A 22,837-nucleotide genomic window follows, 5' to 3' on the forward strand; every position below is an offset into this window, starting at 1 on the left:
AGGCCGCTGACTCCATGTGGTGACGTTAAGAGTGGGCATTCATCGATGATGTGTTCAACAGTCTGTGGTTTTTCCGCATTCGCAGAGATCAGTGGCAGACACTCCAATCATGTGCAAGTAGAGCTCGGTCTTAGCTACTCCAGTCTGTTGAGGTTGACCCAGGCATTCCGTGGAAAGTCGCACCCAGGAGGGGTTGGTTGAAGGAGAGTTGATGAACTTCCTCAACGTGGATGTGGATTTGGACCATTGGTTGTTCCAGCAGTCAAGGATCCATCCAGGGTGTGGAGGGCTCGTGGTAAGGAGTCTCCTAGCCTCGATGGAGAAATCAAGAAAAACTGTGAAATAGTGAGTGGGGGGGACCACTTGGCGCCCGCTGGCCAAGTGGTCCAGGCGCATGCCACATATAGGCTTTGGCCTGACAGCGTGTCCCGTTCATGACGACCTTTGCTGCATGTCTCTCTCCCTCCCTCTTTCCTGTCTATCTTCACTTGATACTATCAATAAAGGCAGAAAAGCCTAAAACAAATCTTTTAAAAAGAATTAAAAAAAAATCTGTAGAACTAACAGAAATGGTGAGACCGGAGTTAGGACATGAGGTAAATTAACCACACAAGCCCTAGCGCCGCTATTCTAGGGGCGGACATCGAGCAAAAGTAACAAATCAACAGGCTGACAACACATAGCCTGGCTAATAAGCCAGACTAATATCACACAACACTGTCGCGGTATATCAGTCTGGGCTGGCTCCACTTGGATTTCATTTCCCGGGGAACATTTTCTCTTTGACGCAATTGGTCAGAGCTACTGTCAGTCAAAAGTCTCAAGCATTGAACGTCACTGTACCAAAGCCCGCCTATATTGCATACCGTGTCCCGATTGGTCCGACCTGTTCTCTGCTGTAGGAAAGAGGCGTGCTACTGAGCCTCGCCAGACCGTAATCCGCTGGTAGGCAACTTTTTTTTGCCAACGGCTGATTCGGTCTGGTTTATTAACCAGGCTAGACAACACATGCTGTATTGTGAGCTTGCCTTGTACGTTGGCTATTTTCGACGAAGAGATAGAATAGGGAGGCCTGGAATAGAGCCCTGGGGGACTCTGGTCAATGATGTATACACCATATGCTCGAGGTAGCATGTGACGTGTCAAACTAGGGGTTTATCATGATTAAGAATCCCTTCCAAGCATTCGTTTTGCACGAAAAACACTCCTTGGGCTAAATTCGGCCACATTGGAAGGAGGTAGGGCACACCATTCTTTTTGTAAAGAATTACTTTATTGAACAAACGACGAACGTTTCGATCTTGATAGATCTTCGTCAGGTCAGTAATAGTATACAGTAAATTCGGCCAATAGCCACTTGCCCAAATGTGACACATTTGTGAAAACCCCCTAGTTTGACACGTCACATGCTACCTATAGCATAATGAAATGTTCGCCTTATATAGGCTGTTAATGGTGGCCATATGGATTTGGCCTCTGTGGTGCGCCGAAGGTCGCCGGCTCGGGCGCCCTAGCTAAATCATTAAAGCATGACCTGAGCTATATCTGTGCAAAAATTGCCGCTTTCAGACAAATTAGTGTGAAATATCCCTAAGCTCCTCACGATGAGCAGGTTGGTGCCTTGCATGGTTTCCGACTTTCCGCCACCATCTGTGTATGAATGTGAGTGAATGGGTGAATGTAATGCACATTGGATAAAGGCGCTATATAAATAGCCTGGCTAATAAGCCAGACTAATATCACACAACACTGTCACGTAATCCGCCGGCAGGCAATTTTTTTTTGCCAACGGCTGATTCGGTCTGGCTTATTAGCCAGGCTACTATATAAATGCATAAGTAGGCCTAATGCAACAAATTAACTCTTGAGAGCATAAAATTGACTCGTAAAGGGTCCATTTGGTTTCATTTTACACTCTCATATTACACTCTCAAGATCTATAAGAGTCCATTTGGTTTAGCTGAGGACCACCTGGGACCCCCTCAAGGACCACTTGGTGTTGAGAACCACTGGGATAAAGTATATTCAGCAGAGCACGCTACAGGGGCTTATCATGATGCCTACTCGAATCCAGAAGGTGGTTGTGCACGCTGGCTCTCCTGCTCTCCTCCACAAGCTGTCTGAGGGGAGTCGTGGTCCTCCTGAGGGGCTCTGAGAGGCTCTGCACGGGGACAGCCACCTCCATCATGCTGCCAAGTGCCAACTCTCAGTCTCGTCAGCAACATGCACAAGACAAGGCTGGAAGACAAGTCAAAAAAGGGAGAAACTGTTGAATCTGTTCTGAATTAGTCGGTTCAAAACTGATTGATTGATTGAAATATTTATTAAGTTTGCAGAATTACAGTACATTTCAAGTACAACTCAATACAAAGACTGTTAACTGTGAGTGGAGTCAGTGGACGACACCATAAAGCATTACACTTGTTTACAAGAGGGTCCACCTTGTTCAATTCATCAAAACATATTATAGAGACGTACAAATAGACACTTCAGTTCTATATAGCCAAAGAACAGAAAAGGAATTCATCATAAAAGAGGTAAAAACTCAATACAATCAGCCCAGAAATCTGTTTTAGAACATTCTGAATTCACTTATCCAATTCAGTTGACTTCATTTATACGCCTATATAGTTCATATGAAACCTTGTGGTTTAACAATATAAAATGTCTCGAGCACCAATAGGTTATTTTACAACGCACATATACATACGACTGATGTGACAGTGATATGGTTAGCCAATAACCTCCAAGTAGGCCTAGGCTAAAAATAAATTACATAAACTGTAGCCTCGACCACATGCGAAGAGAAAAGCATAAACAGGACAGCTACCATTACCAACAATACCAAGCTGGCTGATATTACCCTGATTAATTAACGCTCTCGGTTTTTTTTCTCTTCGGGCGTTAATGCTCCAACGCCATAAATTAACTGTGTTCTATAATTATAATAAGACGTTGAATTAGGTTGTTTTGTAAGCAAACGTGTCCATGTTTAGTTGTTTAGCCGACTACTAACATTCACACACACTTGTTGTTGCTGCTCTCTCTGGCTCTTTGAGCACCGCCCCTCCCTCGCCATCAAACACTAGCGTTGCCATGGAGTCGCCATGCGTCCCCTCCAGATATGGCTCTGTGCTCTGGTCCCCTCAAGCCCCGCGATACTTCGACGCACGACGGTGTCGCCCTTAGGTCGCGCGTCCCCCCCAAAAAATAGCAGATATACAAGCTCACAACTCGGTGCATCCGCGCCGCGCCGTGGGCTTGTAGATCGGCTATCGCGAGAGAGACGAACAAGGGGCAGGACAGGACAGGGGCGAACCACGAACGTCAGGAGGGGCGGGGGACTGTAAACTGTAAAAACTTCAACTTGGAATAAAGATTACTTTATCTTTATTTAACACCTCTGTCTGTGTGTGCTGAATTGTACAAGACTCAGACAAAAATAAATAAAAAATCATGCAATATTTGCCACGTTTACAGGATCGAAGCTTATTTGCTTTTATCTGTGAGAGTTTAAGTATTTTTGTTTGTTCTTTTTTGTTAATTATATTTATCTTGATGTGAAACCCGCGAAAGTGAGCTCGTAAAAAATGCACAAAGTGGGATTTTTCGGAGTTTTCATGATGTACACATACACACAGGTGAGAAGTGTGTTGTTTGATGTTAATATACTGGTATTAAGTTAATTATTTAGACATTATTATTAATGTCGTATTGATTGCTTTTATTACAGGCAAAATCCTCCCCAGAGTGTCACCCTCATGCCATTCTTGGGAAAGAGGAAGAAATATGTTTGAGGGACTTGTTGCTTTTCAATACGTCCAAAGAACCTGGTGAGTCAGCCTAATATACTGATTGATTGATTGAAGTATGTATTAACAGTTTGCAGAATGGGTACATTTCACATGAAAGCACAACTCAAATACAAAGACTGTTACTGTGGACAACACACTGATAAAGCATTACACTTGTTTAGAACAGCCTAGGGTCCACCTTTTTCAATTCCTCAGAACATTTAGAGACGTACGTACTACGTCTTATATTGAATATATAGGTCTATACTATTTTTTTGCAATTTATGCAATTTATATTGTTGCTATCACAAATTTGCCGAAATGTGTTTAGCCTCCTAGACTAGGATCCACACAAGTGTGCAAGCATCACCTGTTTCATGTAATTCTTTATTGACATCTAGTGGTAGAAAAGGGTAGGGCATGCATATTAGAAATAATCTAATAAATCTATGTATAGACTAGTTTACTTCATGGATTGATTGAATGATTGATTGATTGATTGATTGATTGATTGATTGATTGATTGATTGATTGATTGAATTTTGTATTAAGTTTGTAGAATGGGTACAGTTCAAGGAAAGTACAGGTCAATACAAAAAATGCTAAGAGGATAAAACCAGAAAAAGCACTAAGGCCGGGCGTTTGACATAAGGGTCCTCCATTTTCAATTCATCAGAACATTTAAAGACATACATATATACACTTCTATGCAAAAAAAAGATATATAGGCTATATAAAAAAACATCATATACAAACACGGTTAGAAAAAAAGGGGAAAACGTATACAGAAAAATAGGGGGTGGGTCTTTAACTTTTTTGCAGGGGGGCAGTCAGTTGTGTAATTAGTCGGCTACCTAAGTAGTAATGCCACAATGTAGAATACAAGTAAAAGTACTGCATTCAAGACCTAAATTAAGTAGGTATTGGTATCAAAATAGTCCAACATTACTAAACATAAAGGTACTGAATTTCAAATGTGATGAGGTCATCACATTTGGAAAAGTGGCTATGGCTGTTTTTAGTCCAAGGAGTGTTTTCCGTGCAAAACAAATGCTTGCAATGGATTCCGAGTCATGAAAACTCCATATAGTTTGACGGTTTGACCCCTCGCTCTGTACATAAAGCAGAATGACATGTTGCATATTTAGGTTGTGTATGGTTCCCCAACTTTCAGCAGCTGTCACATATTCTCTATGTGACACTGAATTTCAAGATGTGTTACTACCTTTACACACACATTGGTGAAGAAATGTATTGGTAAGGAATTTATTCCCAGATTTCATTAACCCGTTGAGGACGGGAACCCTTTTTAGTGTTTTAAGCATTGTCTTATACTTTAGCTATTGAGAAATAGCAGATCTACAAGCTCATAGTGTGGCACCGAGTGCCGTGCTACGAGCTTGTAGATCTGCTATTTTTTTTTTAATCGTGAAAATGGGGCCCAAATCTTTGAATAAATATTCTTTCAGAGCCAACGTTTTAACTCAAATCTTTGCTTCTGGGAGGGTCCCTGGAACTACATATTTTTAGATGGGGGGTCCGCAGCCACATACATATCATTCTGGGGGTCCTTGACATGAAAATGGTTGAGCACCACTGACCTAAAAACCTATGTTTCTATAAACATAGGTTTTTCAGAAAACTGTATTTGGATTTAGAAGACATTTCTTTAGAATGGGCCTCAAGTCTATCCCCTGACTAAGTATGATAATGAGTGTATTGACCCACGTGACGTCACAGGGACCCAAAATAGTTTATACGGAATAAAGTCGGGCAATTACCCGACATAGTCGGGTTACCACTGGCAACCACACCATTGAAGAATTCACAATAGCAGTACAGTCCATAATACATTACTCTGGACCAACTTGTGACATGGTGTCACACGATGCTATAATAAAAGCAGCAAAGTCTGTCTCTAAATATCACCAGCAAGACGCCCTGATGGCGAGAACGCATCCGCCCGGGTGACGGCAGACTGCTGGGCGAGCGCTGGCGCTTTGGCATGCGGGGTCAGATCAACATATGGAATGAATTGTGTACTGGCCATATATGGAGCGTGTCTTGAGTGTACAGGGTTTGAGGAGGTCAGATCAACATGTGGAATGTCAGAACAGGTCAGCTCCTTATATGGAGATCTAAGGGTGGCAGCCGGGGCAGTGTCTTGAGTGCACAGGGTTTGATGAGGGCCCAGGTAGGGCCGGGCCTTAATTTTCGGGCCTGTTGAGTACTCTAGTTTTCGCCGGCTGCCGGGCGCGGCTGCACTAATAACTTTGGGGCAGGCCCGTCTAGAGTTTAAATGGACAGGTATCAGTCAAAAGTGAGACAACGAAGAGGAAGGACGGGTGGGGAATGATCAACATATGGAATGTCAGAACAGGTCAGCTCCATATATGGAAATCTAAGGGTTTTAGGTTTGACGTCAGATGTAGAGTTGCTGGCCGGCTCCATATATGCAGATCTAGGTGATGATCCAGTCTTCTCCATGTATGGCTATACAGGGTTTGATGAGGTCAGTGTCGTGATCTTCTAATATGGAGACGGCCATATATGGTGGCATGACATCAGGAGGCATGACCATATATGGAGGCGTGAGGTCACAAGGCGTGACCATATATGGAGGTGTGGCGTCGTGAGGCGTGACCATATATGGAGGGGTGACCAACCGACAGACTGACCGACCAACCGACCCACTGACGGGAAATGCAGGTTTTCATAGTAAACTGCGACCTACAGTCGCATTAAACGTTGGCCATAGATGCTTTTTCAGTAGTTCTCAAACTTGTTCCTGCCAAGGACCATTAGAATGACATCTAGACTACCCCCAGCTGAACGTTTTTTGTGCCAGGGACCCCCCCAAGAAGAGAAGATTTAAGAGTAATCTTGAGCCAAAAATAAAACTCAAATCAAAACATTTTTTGATTTGTGTGGTTGTAGACTGCAAGCGCATGTGGGACCACTTGAACTGCTGGCCGCATGCCACTGCCGGGGACATGGTGTCACAGCCCTGTCCAGACTTCTTCAATTCTGAAGGTGAGACACCACACACACCCACGCTGCCACGCACATGCACATGAAAACACACACACACTAGACGCAAACGTTTGTTACTATACTTGTTGCGAGGACTTCGATTTCATGGCATTTAACTCAATTTATTTCCATTTTACTCTGAGCCCTAAAGCCGAAATTGCCAATGAGCGCACTGTTGCTTGCACACACACACACACACACACACACACACACACACACACACACACACACACACACACACACACACACACACACACACACACACACACACACACGTATTTATGTCCACACAAAGGGAAATGCACAAGGACACAAATATTATGGGTGCAGTTATGTTACAATCACAAGCTTATGACATACATGTCTTGGAATCATTATACAGCAAGAATGTCACTCAGCAGCAGCTCTAATAGCCATATTCGTTCACACAACGGTGCTCAGGACTATAGGCTTAGTCTCATATGAAGGCATAGACAGTACAACAGGGACAGTACAACACCTCGCAAGTCCTTCACACACACACACACACACACACACACACACACACACACACACACACACACACACACACACACACACACACACACACACACACACACTAGCCTTGCTATTTGTCACCTGTTATCATTATCTGCCTTCGGGCTAATCTGTTTCCATTAGATGCTGAAACAGTTTGTCTTTTCAGGGTGTATCTATCCAAACGTTGAGCCATAAAGTTATGTACACAGAGATAGTGAGGACAGATGGGTCATCACACTACAGTAGATTTATGTCAGCAGATGAGTATGATAAATGCCACCGCCGTCTATCTGCGCAAACACAGGCCTTTATTGAAGAACCTAAAAAAGGGAAAGTAAATCTGGGTGGCACTTTCTTCACTGGGCAATAAGTCATCATCTTCACCAGGGATTCTCTCACACTGTTTATTTCCAAGGGCCGATCCCCAGTTTGGAATGCATTCCACCAAGGACCCCTTGACTTTGAGAGTTAATGGGTCTCTCACACGCAGTGGGGGAAAAAGTACTGTATTGTTTTACTTAAGTAGAAGTACCAATACTGCAATTTAGAACTACTTTGTTACAAGTGAAAGTTCGGAATTGAAAATGTACTTGAGTAAAAATACAAAAGTATCGGCGTCAAAATGTACTTAAAGTACTAAAAGTATTCATATTTTTGCAAGTTCAAAATGTGTACAACATCTATTGAAAATAGCAGATGTACAAGCTCAAAATGCGTCACGTTGCGATGCATTGTGCTATTTTCAAAAGGCCGAAATGTATACGGTTGAAGTGGTTAGTCTCCAAAGTAACTAAAGTTTTCAAATTATTGTAGTGAAGTAAAAGTAAAAAAATTGGCTCCGAGATGTAGTGCAGTAGAAGTAAAATTACTGGAAATTGTAAATACTCAAGTAAAGTACAAATACCTCAAAATTGTACTTAAGTACAGTACTTAGTTACTTTCCACCACTGCTCACACGCACACACACGCACGCACACACACACACACACACACACACACACACACACACACACACACACACACACACACACACACACACACACACACACACACACACACACACACACACACACACACACACACACACACACACACACACACACACACACACGTAGAGTTGTGGTCGGTCAATAGTGTATGATATACAGACACACAATAAACAATACAGCTGAATCTTGTATTTATGTATTTATGTGTTTATGTGTGTGTTTGTGTGTGTTATGTTTATGTGTTTATGTATTTATGTGCGTGCACGTGTGCGTGCGTACGTGCGTGCAAGTGCATTGATAGTTGTGTTTGTGGTTCGTTTCTCAGGGAAAGTGTCTCGTAACTGCACTGTGAAAGGCTGGTCAGATCTTCAGTTGCCTCATGAGGACGCCTGTGGATTCACCTTCAATGAGATGTTCCAGTCTCCGCCAGAGGTTTGATTTGATTTGATTTATTTGATATTATTCAAGATACAATTCACCAAAGTGCACAGTACAGAATTATCAGGATTGCACAACAAGTCATGAGGACTTCATTCCATTGTGATTCAAATAAATAATTACAGCATATGGTATCTCAATCATAAAACATGTTAAAATTCTAAAATCACAGTAATAACAACATTCACAACAAAGACCGTCATAAATCAGTATACAGAAGACAATAAATAGAACACTAGTCTAACTTGCCCATCAGCAAATTCTTCAACAGATTTTTTTTTAAAAATCCAAGACTGGGCAAATTAAATTTCCCTTAGGATTTTGTTCTAATCCTCCACCCCTGTAAATTTGAATGAGCTTCTACCTACTGTACCTTGACACATTTGTAATGCACACGGGCATGTGCGTGTGTGTGTGTGTGTGTGTGCACGTGTGTGTGCACGTGTGTGTGTGTGCGCGTGTGTCCTCACATGTATAGTAGAATTTGAGAAAACTAAATGGAGTTGGGGTTACAGTTAGGATTAGACGTTAGGTTTATTCCTGGGGTTTTTTTTCCTCCATGTTGGTGGTGTCGTCGTGCCGGGAAATGTCAGCTCTACAAGCTCACAACATTACATCGACAGGGAGACATGTTGTGAGCTTGTAGCTCGCCTGTATCGGTATGAGTGTATTGAGGGCACTGTCTCTTTGACTATCTTAAAACCCTTTTAGACCTGAGGACGATTCTACAAATGCCTTCTAAATCTTGACAGTTTTCTGAAGAACCCATGTTTCTATGTCAGTCGTTCTCAAACATTTTCATGTCAAGGAGCCCCACGATTATGTAATTGGCTGCCGACCCCCCATCTGAAAATATGTTGTTCCAGGAGGGAGGGACCTTCCCAGAAGCAAAGATTTGAGTTACAAACGTTCGCTCTGAAAGAATATATATTCAAAGATTTGCACCACATTTTCACGATTTTTCAAAAATAGCAGACCTACAAGCTCGTAGCGCGGCACTCAGTGCCGCGCTATGAGCTTGTAGATCTGTTATTTTTCAATAGCTAAAGTATAACATAATGCTTAAAACACCAAAAAGGGGTTCCCGCCCGGCACCCAGAATGGGTTTAAATACCAATCCCATATAAGGCATCAGTCTGTTCTTTTTCTTTTCTGCAGTCTCCAGACCACATGTACTTCTACTACGTGAAAGCCATGTACACTGTGGGATACGCCCTGTCACTCATCTCTCTCACCATCGCCGTGGCAATCCTCTGTATGTTCAGGTAAGCAGTAAGCACTATAAGCAGTCTGTATGTGTATATGATCATAAATGACCGCCTTGCGTCATTTATGATCATATAAGTTATCAGAGTACACAACGGTCTCTAATATCGGCCTGGTCAACAGTGGTGGAAGTACTAGTAACTAAGTTAATTTGCTCATGTAGTGTATAGTAGAATTGTTGAGGTACTTTTACTTTACTTGCATGACTATGTCCATATAATACTTTATACTCCACTACACTCTAACCCCGCTGCGTTGCCTGACAACTTACGTTACAAGATACTGTAACATTTTTTTAGCGCACCAAGCTGGAATCTCACTTGGAGGAGCAAGTTACGGCCGGGTCTTTTTGCAGGGTCGTTACAATACTTTGTAGATTTAGCTCATTAGTACTAAACAGTTACAACTGAGCTGCATCTGCCACAAAACCATGGAGTAATCTTTGACTTGGCTCTATCTTTTGAGGACCAAATCAAATGTCAAATTGGCCTAGCTACTATTTCGATCGGCTCCGAGTCCGCTCTAAAATATGGCATTTTCTCACCTCTCTCAGTTTAGAGATGTTCTGTCATGCTTTTATTTCCTCTAGGTTAAGATTATTGGAATCCATCATATATACCACTCTCAATCAGCAGGCCCTTGAACTTCTCCAACTTTGTACAAAATGTGTCTGTAAGACTTTTAACCAGAACTAGACGGAGAGTACCATATCAAAAACGGACTGTTTTGCTGAATAGGCTCCCTGTCAGAAGATCTACTTAAGGCCTTTCTGTGGCTTTATAAATTTCTGAGCTTTTAAGTTTAACTTCATAGCAGCAGTCTGTCTCACAGCCTCAGGTCAGAGACTTTCTTTTAGCTGTTATTCCACTCAAGGGACACATAGGACGTGTGTTCTTTAATGTTTGAGCTCCTCCACTTTGGAACAGCCACCTGATACTCTCCCAATGGCAAAATGTCTCATGTTTTATTGACATTTAGACCTGAGGACGATTCTACAAAATGTTTTCTAAATGATGACAGTTTTCTGAAAAACCTCGTTGTTCTCAAACATTTTCATGTCAAGGAGCCCCAGAATTATCTGCATTTGGCCGCCGACCCCAATGTCAAAATATGTTTTTCCAGGGACCTCCCAGTAGCAACGATTTGAGTTAAAAAACGTTCGCTCTGAAAGTAGACTCAAAGATTTGCGCCACATTTTCATTCAAAAATAGCAGATCTACAAGCTTGTAGCGCCGCGCTACGAGTTTGTAGATCTGCTATTTTTCAATAGCTAAAGCATAACATATACCACAGAATGCACGCGTGAACATGCAACGCTAAATTCTGGGCATGGAAAAGTGAACAGAACCACTGCTGTGTGCCTGGGGTGACTGTGGCTCAGGAGGTAGAGCAGGTCGTCCAATGATCCATGGGTCGGCCGCTCGAATCCCGGCTCCTCCTGTCTACATGTCGAAGTGTCCTTGGGCAAGGCACTGAACCCCAAATTGCTCCCGATGTGCTGGTTGGTGCCTTGCATGGCTTCCACCGCAATTGGTGTAGGAATGTGTGTGTGAATGGGTGAATGTAATGCACTATGTAAAGCGCCTTGGATAAAGGCACAATATAAATGCACCATTTACCATTTATTTACCCTTGGTCAAAGAAATGGACCAATACAGTTATTCTAATGTTGAAACAGATAGAGAGTAAAAACAAGTATATAATTGACACCCAGTGGTGTTGTAGATAATTACTATCCGTGCATTTGATTTGACAAAAACATAATGCGTGCGAACATCAGTTTGAGGTCAATACGACCTCGTTCTCACGACAGGAGACAGAACACACTGCAGGCTCCCCACATCCTGCCACGTTATAGGTCATGGAACCCTCAGCGCTCTGTGACCTATAAAGAAGCAGGATATGTGGCCCTAGCCTCTCTCCAGGTGCAACCACTTCCTTGATCATCTTTCCATTCAGTACACATGGTGCAGTACAGGCCTCTCTCATGGTATGGCTCCCTAGCACGCAGCGTGGCTGGTCTGAGGAAGCTATACCTATAGAGCGTCGCAGTCCCGCCTCCTACCCTGGACCAGGAAATGAAACCCAATGCATTTTTCCCATAGACATTTCTTAAAGTATTTATTTAAAGACGGTTACGCCGCGGACAAAGCCAACTCGAGTCGTGACAACTCATGACAACACAAACAATATTTTGGACCAAACAAATAATTACAAAGAAGAAAAACAACAAAAAGTGTTGTAACCTGCCGTTTTTTTCTTCTTTCTAATTATTTGTTTGGTCCAAAATATTTGTGTTGTCATGAGTTGTCACGACTCGAGTTGGCTTTGTCCGCGGCGTAACCGTCTTTAAATAAATAATAGAAATGTCTATGAGGAAAATGCATTGGGTTTCATTTCCTGGTCCAGGGTAGGAGGCGGGACTGCGACGCTCTATTGAGGAAGCTAGCTATATATATTTTTTGTTTGTTTGTTTTTGTAGATATTATTTGACCGGCCCACACGTCTCAATATTTGCCATTGACAATGAAAGGGGAAATTAGGTCAAATGTCAGCTAAATGTTGTGAATGAAGGGACAATTTACGTCATATGTAGACGAGCAAATCGGCTAACCAATCACATCAATTCAGTTGTCGTCTTACATGGTCATAGTGAAAAGGGGGACTTTTTGAGGGGAATCAAACATTGTTATATTATCTTGTCATTATTATTACATCATATATCATATCAATTGCAATACATAAAAATATTTATATTTAGGGAGAGTTTGATAAGGGGAGATAGAAGTAATTAATTAATACAATTAACCAGACCAGGAATAGTTAAAGGGAAACTTCACCCTTTTTGCCAAAAAATATATGTTAAAGACCCTCAGGAAAGTGTTCTAAATCTTCTAAACGTCATTATGTGTGTAATATGTGGTATTAGATATTTTAGATTTTAGCAGTGAGCCCAGTGTCTCTGATGTCATGGACACTGGGCTCACTTACTTCCTGGACTACATGTTGTCTCAGTAAGACAGCCCTCCCCCTATCCACAAGGAGGAGCAGTGCACCAAAGCATTATGGGAATTGTAGTCCAGGAAGGAAGTGAGACCAGTGTCGATGACATCAGAGACACTGGGCTCACTGCTAAAATCTAAAAAATCTAAAACCACATATTACACACATAAAGCCACCCAGGAAAGAAGTCTAAATCTTCTAAACGTCATTAACATATATTATTTAGCAAAAAGGGTGAAGTGTCCCTTTAACTAAATGGCTGTCGTGTAGCCAGAGCTTTTGCAAAGCCTGTCTGCAGGAATGGTGGACACACAAGAGAAGAAACCAATGTCCACTTGCAAGACAATAAACCAATCACATAAATGTTCATGAGATGATGTATGATGCTCAAAACACCAAAAACATGCTTTTCATCGATTTAATTTAATTAAATTGATGTTCTCTCTGTGATTCTCTTATTTTAGATTATCTTGGATGTTCTAATTGTTCAGCACTTAACGTTAGTACGTTATTATCATCATATTATCATATGGTGGGCGTTGAACACGAATAAGACATCTCTCCTGTGTAATAATATTATTGTGAGAGTCAGTTTAGGTAAGGGCACTTTTGCCGATATGTTCCAAACTTTTGTATTCATCTAGATACTGTATAAATATCCTAAACATCTGTATCCAGGAAGCTCCATTGTACCAGGAACTACATTCACATCCAGCTGTTTGTGTCCTTCATCTTGAGAGCCATCTTCATCTTCGTCAGAGACTCTCTGCTCTTCGCGGACGAAGAGTTCTACCACTGTGACCATTACCCAGTAAGAAATTATTATAGTACCCGTAACACTTTGCATAGCACGCCACTTATTGTATACAAACACACTGTTTACAAATTGCCTTATACAAAGACATGAAAAGGGAAGAGTAAAATGTATTTGTCAAGGAAGTACACTCAAAGACAAATACTGCTGAAAGTGCTTATCCCACCTGTAGCACCCTCTAAAGCGGTGGTTCCCAAACTAGGGGTCGGGAGTCCCCAAATTATTATTATTATTTTTTTTTGGGGGGGGGGGGGGGGGTCCTCAGATGATTAGCTTAATGTGCGACATTGTTTTCGCACTGAACACTAAAGAAACCAACATACAGTACAAGTGTATACAGTACATGGTATCTGCACATTTCTAAAGTGTCCATTTGTATTTATTTTTATTTTCCTCACACATAATGCCCAGAACAGGAACCGCTAGGAGTCATGTGGTTAAATCCTAGATATTAACCCATTCTGGGCGGGAACCCCTTTTGGTGTTAGCATTATGTTATGCTTTAGCTATTGAAAAATAGCAGATCTACAAGCTCATAGCGCGCCACCGAGTGGCGCGCTACGAGCTTGTAGGTCTGCTATCTTTGAAAAATCGAAGAACCACTGACATAGAAACACAGCTTTTTCAGAAAACTGTCAGGATGTAGAAGACATTTTCAGAATCTGATCTCAGGTCAAAATGGGTACTTAATACATGAATAAGACTGTGTTTGCAATTTCCTCAAGTCAAGCAAAGTACATTGAGAGGGATTGATTGATTGATTGATTGATTGATTGATTGATTGGTTGATTGATTACTTTACTAGCCAGAAATGTAAGCAGCACGTGGTACTGTCGACACAACAACGTCCCGTGGACTCGTTTCCATTGTGCTCCTTGTCCCTGGCCTTGAGCCAGGCAGGCAGGCTCTAGAAGTTCGATTTTTAAATAATTTCAGCAAACCGGGTTCAAATCCGGGGTAGAATAGGAAAGTTACGTAGTGTTGCTTTAACCCATTTTGACCTGAGATCAGATTCTAAAAATGTCTTCTACATCCTGACAGTTTTCTGAAAAAGCTATGTTTCTATGTCAGTGGTTCTTCGATTTTTCAAAAATAGCAGACCTACAAGCTCATAGCGCGCCACTCGGTGGCACGCTATGAGCTTGTAGATCTGCTATTTTTCAATAGCTAAATCATAACATAATGCTAACACCAAAAGGGGTTCCCGCCCCAAAATGGGTTAAATAATTTCAGCAAACCGGGTTCAAATCCGGGGTAGAATAGGAAAGTTACGTAGCGTTGCTTTAAGTTCTGTGACGGTCCATATAATTGCTCAAGGGCAGCAGTGAAATGTCCTTTTGTGAGCCGCTCAACTCGCTTGTAAAAGTATGAAATGAATCCTCTCTACTCCCGGCACGCAGACGGCACATATACAACCCTAGAATGGATTGATTTACGAGTAAAGACTGTGCTTTGGAGCGTGTGTGCTTTGACAAGCTAAAACCACCAAGTAATGACAAACGCCATAAAGTCTTAACCATGACGAGCTAATATGACAAGCGTAATGCCGGCTGTAGAGAGGGATCTGGAGTAGACCACCGTTTCCCAGAATGCACTGGGTCGGCGACCCAATTCGTGGCCTACAAATGGGACTCATTTTTATGGGTCACTATAGTAAAAGAAATGCACAATCCATACATTGGAAAGCAGATGTTTAAGAAGCAGTGATCTACAGTAGAAGCCAGTTGTGGAAAGTAACTAAGTACTTTTACTTAAGTACTGTACTTAAGTACAATTTTGAGGTATTTGTACTTTACTTGAGTATTTCCAATTTCCAATACTTTTTACTTTGCAGATTTTAATTTTGATTAGAAAATATACATTAACAACTTCAACCCTATACATTTCGGCCATTTGAAAATAGCCGAACTACAAGCTCACAATGCGTCGCGTTGCGACGCATTGTGAGCTTGTAGACATTTACACGTAGAGCTTGTACACATTTTGTACACAGCTTGTAGATTTTGTACACATTTTGAACTTGTGAAATGGCACATTCTGCACAATGAGTACTTTTACTTTTAGTACTTTAAGTACATTTTGATGCCAATACTTTTGTACTTTTACTCAAGTACATTTTCAATTCCGTACTTTTACTTGTGACGAAGTAGTTCTAAATTGCATACTTATACTTGTCCATCTTATTTTAAATAATACTTAATTATTTTTTCTGTTCTTTTTTTTCACCTAAACATCATCATTGATGTTCATTGTTTAGTCTTGCAATGCCATTGGTCATGATATTTGCATATAAATACCCCCCACAGAGGCACAAATTCACACAACTTCAAAATCTCTTTTACGAATTTTTAACCTTTGACCTTTAACCCTGAAAAAAGTAAGTAAAATGCCTGTAATATATATATTTTTGTGATCATTAGAATGTCTAGAACATTTACATAGTTTCCCCTGCAAAGTCCTAGTAGTACAAAGTAGTAAGTAAGGTTGAAATCTCTTTTTTGCAAGTAGAAATATATCCGGGTCTTGCAGGGATTTTGGGCGGGAACCCCTTTTGGTGTATTAAGCACTATGTTGTACTTTAGCTATTGAAAAATAGCAGATCTACAAGCTCATAGCGCAGCACCGAGTGCCGCGCTACGAGCTTGTAGATCTGCTATTTTTGAAAAATCGTGAAAATGTAGTGCAAATCTTTGAATATATATTCTTTCAGAGCCAACATTTTTAACTCAAATCTTTGCTTCTTGGCGGGGTCCCTGGAACAACATTTTCAGATGGGGGTTGGCGGCCAATAACATATATTTTTGGGGGTCCTTGACATGAAAATGTTTGAGAACGACTGACATGGAAACACAGGGTTTTTCAGAAAACTGTCATAAGGTTGAAGACATTCGTAGAATCGTCGTCAGGTCTATATGGGTTAAGTACAACATGTGCGTACCTTTCCCCACCACCAGGTGGCATGCAAGGTGGTGCTGCTGTTCACAAACTACTCCATCCTGGCCAACTACAGCTGGCTGCTGGCGGAGGGACACTTCCTCTACACGCTGGTCAGCAGGTCCTTCTTCTCGCTGAGGAAGTACCTGGCCTGGTACGTCGTCCTCGCCTGGGGTACGTACAGGGACAGCATCGATTGATGCCAACAGATTAATTTCGTTGTACACTTGTGTCCAATGACAAAATAAAATCCATCCATCCATCCATCCATCCATCCATAATGAATTGCATTTTTATAGCGCTTTTCCAAGTGCTCAAAGCGCTTTACAATGGTTCATTCATTCATTACATTGGGAGGTGAAGCGGCGAACAGTCGACGCCAGCGTCCTTACTTCCCACATTCACACACCAACGGTGGCGAGCTCACACTGACCGACTCATTGGAGGCAATGTAGGGTTCAGTGTCTTGCCCAAGGACAAGCACTTCCAAGCACTTCCAAACTCTGACACAAAAATAATCAAATGCAGGACATTTCTTGACAGAAAGTAGTTCTGGTGGAAAAAACGTATAATAATTCAAGCTTTTCGTACAGCTGCAATGTTGGTGAGTTTAACATTGTTTAATGCAATCAGACAGGACTTTTCCGTTTGGATGAATGGGCTGTCAAGGCCAGAAAGTAGTTTTTTGCCACTCAGTGGGCGTTCCCGCAGAACCTCCAGGTACGATGATGTCACGCGCATACCCTCTATTGAAAAATAGCAGATCGACAAGCTCATAGCGCAGCACCGAGTGCCGCGCTATGAGCTTGTAGGTCTGCTATTTTTTGAAAATTTGTGAAAATGTGGCGCAAATCTTTGAATATATACCTGTATATTCTTTCCGAGCAGACGTTTTTAACTCAAATTTTTGCTTGTGGTGGTGCCTGCTGCAAAGCAAAGTAAGCAAAGTTCTTTGTTTACCCAGGGTGAATGGACTAAGCTCGAGACTTGTTTACAGCCAGACCCTGCTCAGAGAACATTTCATGGTTGAGGTTCAATGCCTTGCTCAAGGGCACTTCAGCGGTGGTAATTTTAACGTGCCGGTCCGGGGATACGAACTGGCAACCTTCCAGTATCAAGACCGCTCCGCAAACCGTTCGGCCACCGCTGCCTCAAACTGCTTGGGCGGTGTCGGGGAGGTGGTGGGTGACCTGAACAGAGAGCACACGTGAGACAAGGGAGGAGGCGTCCTTTTAAGGATCACAGACTATGAGCTACGTATACTCCAATCTGATTGGAGCACGGCTGAATGGGTTGATTTGTGGGAACCAGATGGATGAAATGGTTCGTTCCACCTCTCAGTTGAACTCTCGTCTTCAACTAACATTTGGTTCCAGGGACCCCCCCCAGAAGCAAAGATATGGTTCGTTCCACCTCTGTTGATCTCTCGTCTTCAACTAACATAATTGGTTCCAGGGACCCCCCCAGAAGCAAAGATATTAATATATCCAATGATTTGCACATGTTTTCACGATTTTTCAACAATAGCAGATTAAGCTCGTAAGTCGTAACGTGGCACTCTGTGCCACGCCATGAGCTTGTAAATCTACTATTTTTCAATAGCTAAAGTTTTAAATAATGGTTGAAAGCTAGGGAAAAGGAAACCGTTTGGAAACCGCTGTGCTATATAAGTTATCTTTAATTAGATGTAACTGACACTTTAACTTTGCTTAAATTTACGTTCCATTTCAAGCCGATTGTGTTTCTTTGCTGCAGGTACGCCGTTGATTGTTATCATCTCCTGGGGTTGTGCCAAATATTTTTATGAAGATGAAGGGTAAGAATAATGATTAATGAACGTTTCACTTATATTTAGACCATCCTGTTGGTTCTTAAAATCTAATTCACTCGGAAAACAAAGTGCTATAGACAGTCATACAGTGTATTACAGTCAATCGAATGTTACACGACTAGGTGTATTAATAAATTGTATAATACACAACAGTGTTGATTTCGTCGACTAAAACTAAGACGAAAAATGTTCGTCGACTACCTTTTTTCACTGATGAAAACTACAGTAAATGGAAACTAATTGAAAACTAAGCTGTGATGACTAAAACTAAGACTAAATATATTGACAATTTCGTCAAATAAAAACTAGTGGGACTAGTGGACAAGAGATCCAGTCTAAGTCATTTTACAATTAGTTGCATGCTGAAAATAGCCGATCTACAATCTCACAACAAGTTGCAGCGCGACGCGTTGTGGGCTTGAAGATCAGCTATTTTCAGCAAGTGGAAAAAACAGTCATTACGACGGCATCAAGGCCCGCCAAAACACATTTTGTTCGACTAAATCAACTGTAAAATAGACTACAATCTTATGACATTTAGTTGACTAAAATTAGACTAACACTAAAACATTCCAGGTCACTGAATGAACTAAATGAAAACTATTCAAGAGACTATGACTAAAACTAAAATCAAAATCTGCTGCCAAAAACAACACTGATACACAACAACAACAGTATCATTTTCTTTTTCGTCTCTTTGCCATAAAGCTGCTGGGAAACAAGGAGACATGAGTGGATCTGGTGGATTCTTCGAGTGCCAGTGCTACCCTTCATATTTGTAAGCAAAACTGTAAACCTTGTTCCCAGTCTTTTCCGCATGGTTTTATTTATTGATGAACTTGTTCTGAAGTTATATTTGACCAGTAAAGTAGCATTCAGATATCATTCCAGATGAACCTGGTCTTTTTCATCGGCATCCTGAGGATTCTGGTGGGCAAACTGCGTCAGTCAGACGGACCCAGGAATGAATTCAGTCAATATAAGTGAGGCTTCCGATATGTACATTTACTACATTCACTCAAGTACTGTACTTAACCCATTTAGGCCTGACATCGAAATTTTAAAAAATGTCTTGTTTCTGAAATACTATGTTTCTATATCAGTGGTGCTCAATATTTCATGTCAAGAACCCCAAAAATTATATGTAATTGGCCACCAACCCCCATCTGAAAATATGTTGTTCCAGGGACCTCCCCAGAAGCAAACATTTGAGTTAAAAATGTTGGCTCTGAAAGTATATATATATATATATATATATATATTCAAAGATTTGCACTACATTTTCACAATTTTTCAAAAATAGCAGACCTACAAGCTCGTAGTGCGGCACTCGGTGCCGCGCTATGAGCTTGTAGATCTGCTATTTTTCAATAGCTAAAGTATAACAATGCTTAAAACACCAAAAGGGAAGAATGTTGAGGTATTTGTACATTTCGGCTATTTAAAAATAGCCGATCTAAAAGATAGATCTGTAAATGAATTTGAAAAACTTTAAATGGGACAGTACTTTTACTATTGGTACTTTAAGTACGTTTTACTTTAGTATAATTTTTTACTCAAGTACATTATGAATTCCAGACTTTTACTTGTAACAGAGTATTTCTATGTTGCAGTATTGATACTTTTACTTAAGTAAAACATTCAAGTACTTTTTCCACCACTGCGCGAACATCTCTGCATCACATCATAGATGTTATGTAAATCAGTGGTTCCCAAACTTTTTCATGTCAAGGACCCCCAACATTGACACTCATTAGCCCGCGGACCCCATTAGAAAATATATGCCAAGAAAAAAAAAAAAATATATATATATATATATATATATATATATATATTTTTTTTAGCTCCACAGAAAATTTCCCTGCTAATCCGAATGAAATAAATGGTGTCTAAAAAGATTAGTGTTTTATTGTTGGTGAGAAGGGCAGCTGAAAAGTGCCCAGGGGCCCTCAGAGGTGTTAATCCGGCCCTGTCTGGGACCCCAATGTATATTGTAAAATCAAAGTTAATTTAACTCCGAGTGTACAAATGGAACCTCTGAGTTACAGATCCATAAAGGCCCATTTGGTTCAAAATATATAATTTAGCTGGGGACGCCCTGGAACTCTCTCAAGGACCCCTAGGGGTCCCCGGACCCCACTTTGTGAACCACTGATGTATAGCTTGTGTTGTTGTTGTTTTAAAACGTTTTAACTTCAAAGATCACTCCATAACACGGATCTGTCTATATTATCATATCGGTATCGATACCTTTTTCAACAAAGCAACTGAATGTAAGGAAACCCCCAGATCACTTTTACTGTGTGTATTAATTGTATTGTCCTACGATTGTTTTCTTCGAGCAGGAGACTGATCAAATCCACGTTCTTCCTGGTGGCACTGTTTGGACTGCACTACATCCTGTTTGGCTTCTTACCTGTAAAGCTCAACGGTTTGGTGTTCAAGATATGGAACTTTGCAGAACTGGCTCTGTCATCTACACAGGTACGACTGTCTGTGTGAGTCCCCCAAGTGGGCCTTCATAATCATGTTCTGATATTTCAATATCTGAAACAGCCTCTAGGTGTCACCACTCACCAAAACATTACACAAGTGCTTGTGATGTGTTTTTGCCAGATAATTCCTAACGTTTTCTCTTCCATTTCTCAAAGGGCTTTGTGGTGGCTGTTCTCTACTGTTTCACCAATGGAGAGGTAAGAAACTATGTGCAATGCATGGGGGATTGTATTTATTTATTTTAAAACCAATTTAAATGCGCAATACGAATCATATTGGATGATGAAAATACTATGACCAGAAATAAGTACATGACCTTGATCCAGTGTTAATTTTGACAGCAAAATTCTTATTTAGTCTTAGTATTTTGATTAACAGACCATTTAGTTTTAGTCCCATTTCAGTCATCTGAAATTATGTAGTCTTAGTCTGGTTTTAGTCGACTAAACATCTGCTACACAGATGCCTTCCCGGTTTTAATTGGTTAACTTGAATATCCATTGGCAAAAAGAGGCTGAAAAACAACAGCATCGACATCTATAACCTAATAGGCCGGGTGTCAGATCAAAAACAGTGATAGTTGAAGAATAGGAATGCTCCCAGAAATCTCTTTACTAACGTTTTGAGCCAAAGCTCTTGAAGCTCTGAGGAAGAGCTTTGGGCTCAAAACATTACCATTTAAGAGTAAACTGGGAGCAGAAAACGACTCTTTTTATTCTTGAACTAAAGATGAATATCCGCCCATCTCGTAACATTCTCTGCCCCATCCCAGAGCCATAGAGTAAGACAGAGTTGCGACATTGAGGGGGCAGAAAACTGAGCGCTTGAGTGCTGTTCATGCAGCCTGGAGAGTGACAAGCTGGAGTTTGAAATACATCGTTTTCAACGAGGGCGGCGCAATTAAGAGACTATTTTAGGCATGTGTGCAACATGACGACTGTTTTAAAGTATTGTACAGTAACAACTAAAGTCTCTGTAATGTTTATGTTGTACTATTACTAAAATACGATCTAAAATGAAGGGATTTAAGATCATTAAAGCAGGGCTGTTGCCCGAGTCCAATGCATTCTGGTCCAGGACTTCGTCACTGTTCGCAATGCTCTTTGGGCAACATAAGTCTATGTAGAAGAGAGAGAGAGATTGGACTGGCCCCGGCCCATGAAGTGAACGGAGTAGTCGTATATAACTCTGTCTTACTCTATGGCTCTGCCCCCCCCCCCCCCCCCCATCACCTCTCCCCATGCAGGTGCAGCACGAGATCCAGCGGCGCTGGAGGAGGTGGCGTCTGAGGCAGAACCTCCCCCACCACCGGAGCCCCAGGAATTACCACGGTTCCATCAGCCAGAGCGGCTCTGCTCTCACACAGGTCACCACCAGCCTGCTGCTGCCCTGCACGCCTCCGCCTCCTCCTCCTCCATCTCCTCCTCCTCCTCCGCTCGGTGCTCCGCCCGCAGCCAGCCAACGCCCGCTGGACCGTCCACACGTGACTCAACTCTTGTGAGCTTGTAGATGAGATTTTTTTGGGGGGTGGTGAGCTATATCTCACAAGAGATTTGGGGCCCCATTTGTGTCAGTGCCCCTTATCCCTTAACGTCTTTGCCTTTTTTACCAATTTTAAAAACATTTTCAAATTGTTAGTAGTCGATCTACATCGAGACGTTGTGATCAACTATTCAAAAATGTTTTTCAAAATAGGAAAAAAAAGAAAAATGGCAAATAA

General features: G+C 41.5%; 2 protein-coding genes across 10 annotated transcripts in view; one reads left to right on the forward strand and one right to left on the reverse strand.

Moving 5' to 3' along the window:
• cfap221 (cilia and flagella associated protein 221) overlaps nt 1-3,147 on the reverse strand; it is a 97,924-nt gene extending 94,777 nt beyond the window's left edge. For 4 of the 9 annotated variants that reach the window (XR_013789207.1, XM_079495829.1, XM_079495830.1 and 1 more), the window contains exons 1-2: nt 3,017-3,147; nt 2,065-2,238 (exon numbers count right to left, since the gene is read on the reverse strand). Coding sequence is in view for 8 of the 9 variants with exons in the window: in XM_079495829.1 (XP_079351955.1) it covers nt 2,065-2,188 (124 nt within the window). In the remaining variant the exon portion in view is untranslated. The other 5 variants (XM_079495827.1, XM_079495826.1, XM_079495825.1 and 2 more) reach the window with 5 other exon arrangements.
• LOC306917613 (secretin receptor-like) lies at nt 3,108-22,618 on the forward strand (the record flags this gene model as incomplete). Its single annotated transcript, XM_079495911.1, has 12 exons — nt 3,108-3,189; nt 6,732-6,827; nt 8,661-8,767; nt 9,932-10,038; nt 13,721-13,853; nt 16,811-16,964; nt 18,546-18,606; nt 19,330-19,399; nt 19,513-19,604; nt 20,967-21,105; nt 21,273-21,314; nt 22,364-22,618. 12 exons carry the CDS (start codon nt 3,108-3,110, stop codon nt 22,616-22,618), a joined length of 1,338 nt encoding a protein of 445 aa, XP_079352037.1.
• Nucleotides 22,619-22,837: the final 219 nt, after the last annotated feature.

Source organism: Electrona antarctica (genome assembly GCF_951216825.1).
Source record: "Electrona antarctica genome assembly, chromosome: 24".
Taxonomy (NCBI): domain Eukaryota; kingdom Metazoa; phylum Chordata; class Actinopteri; order Myctophiformes; family Myctophidae; genus Electrona; species Electrona antarctica.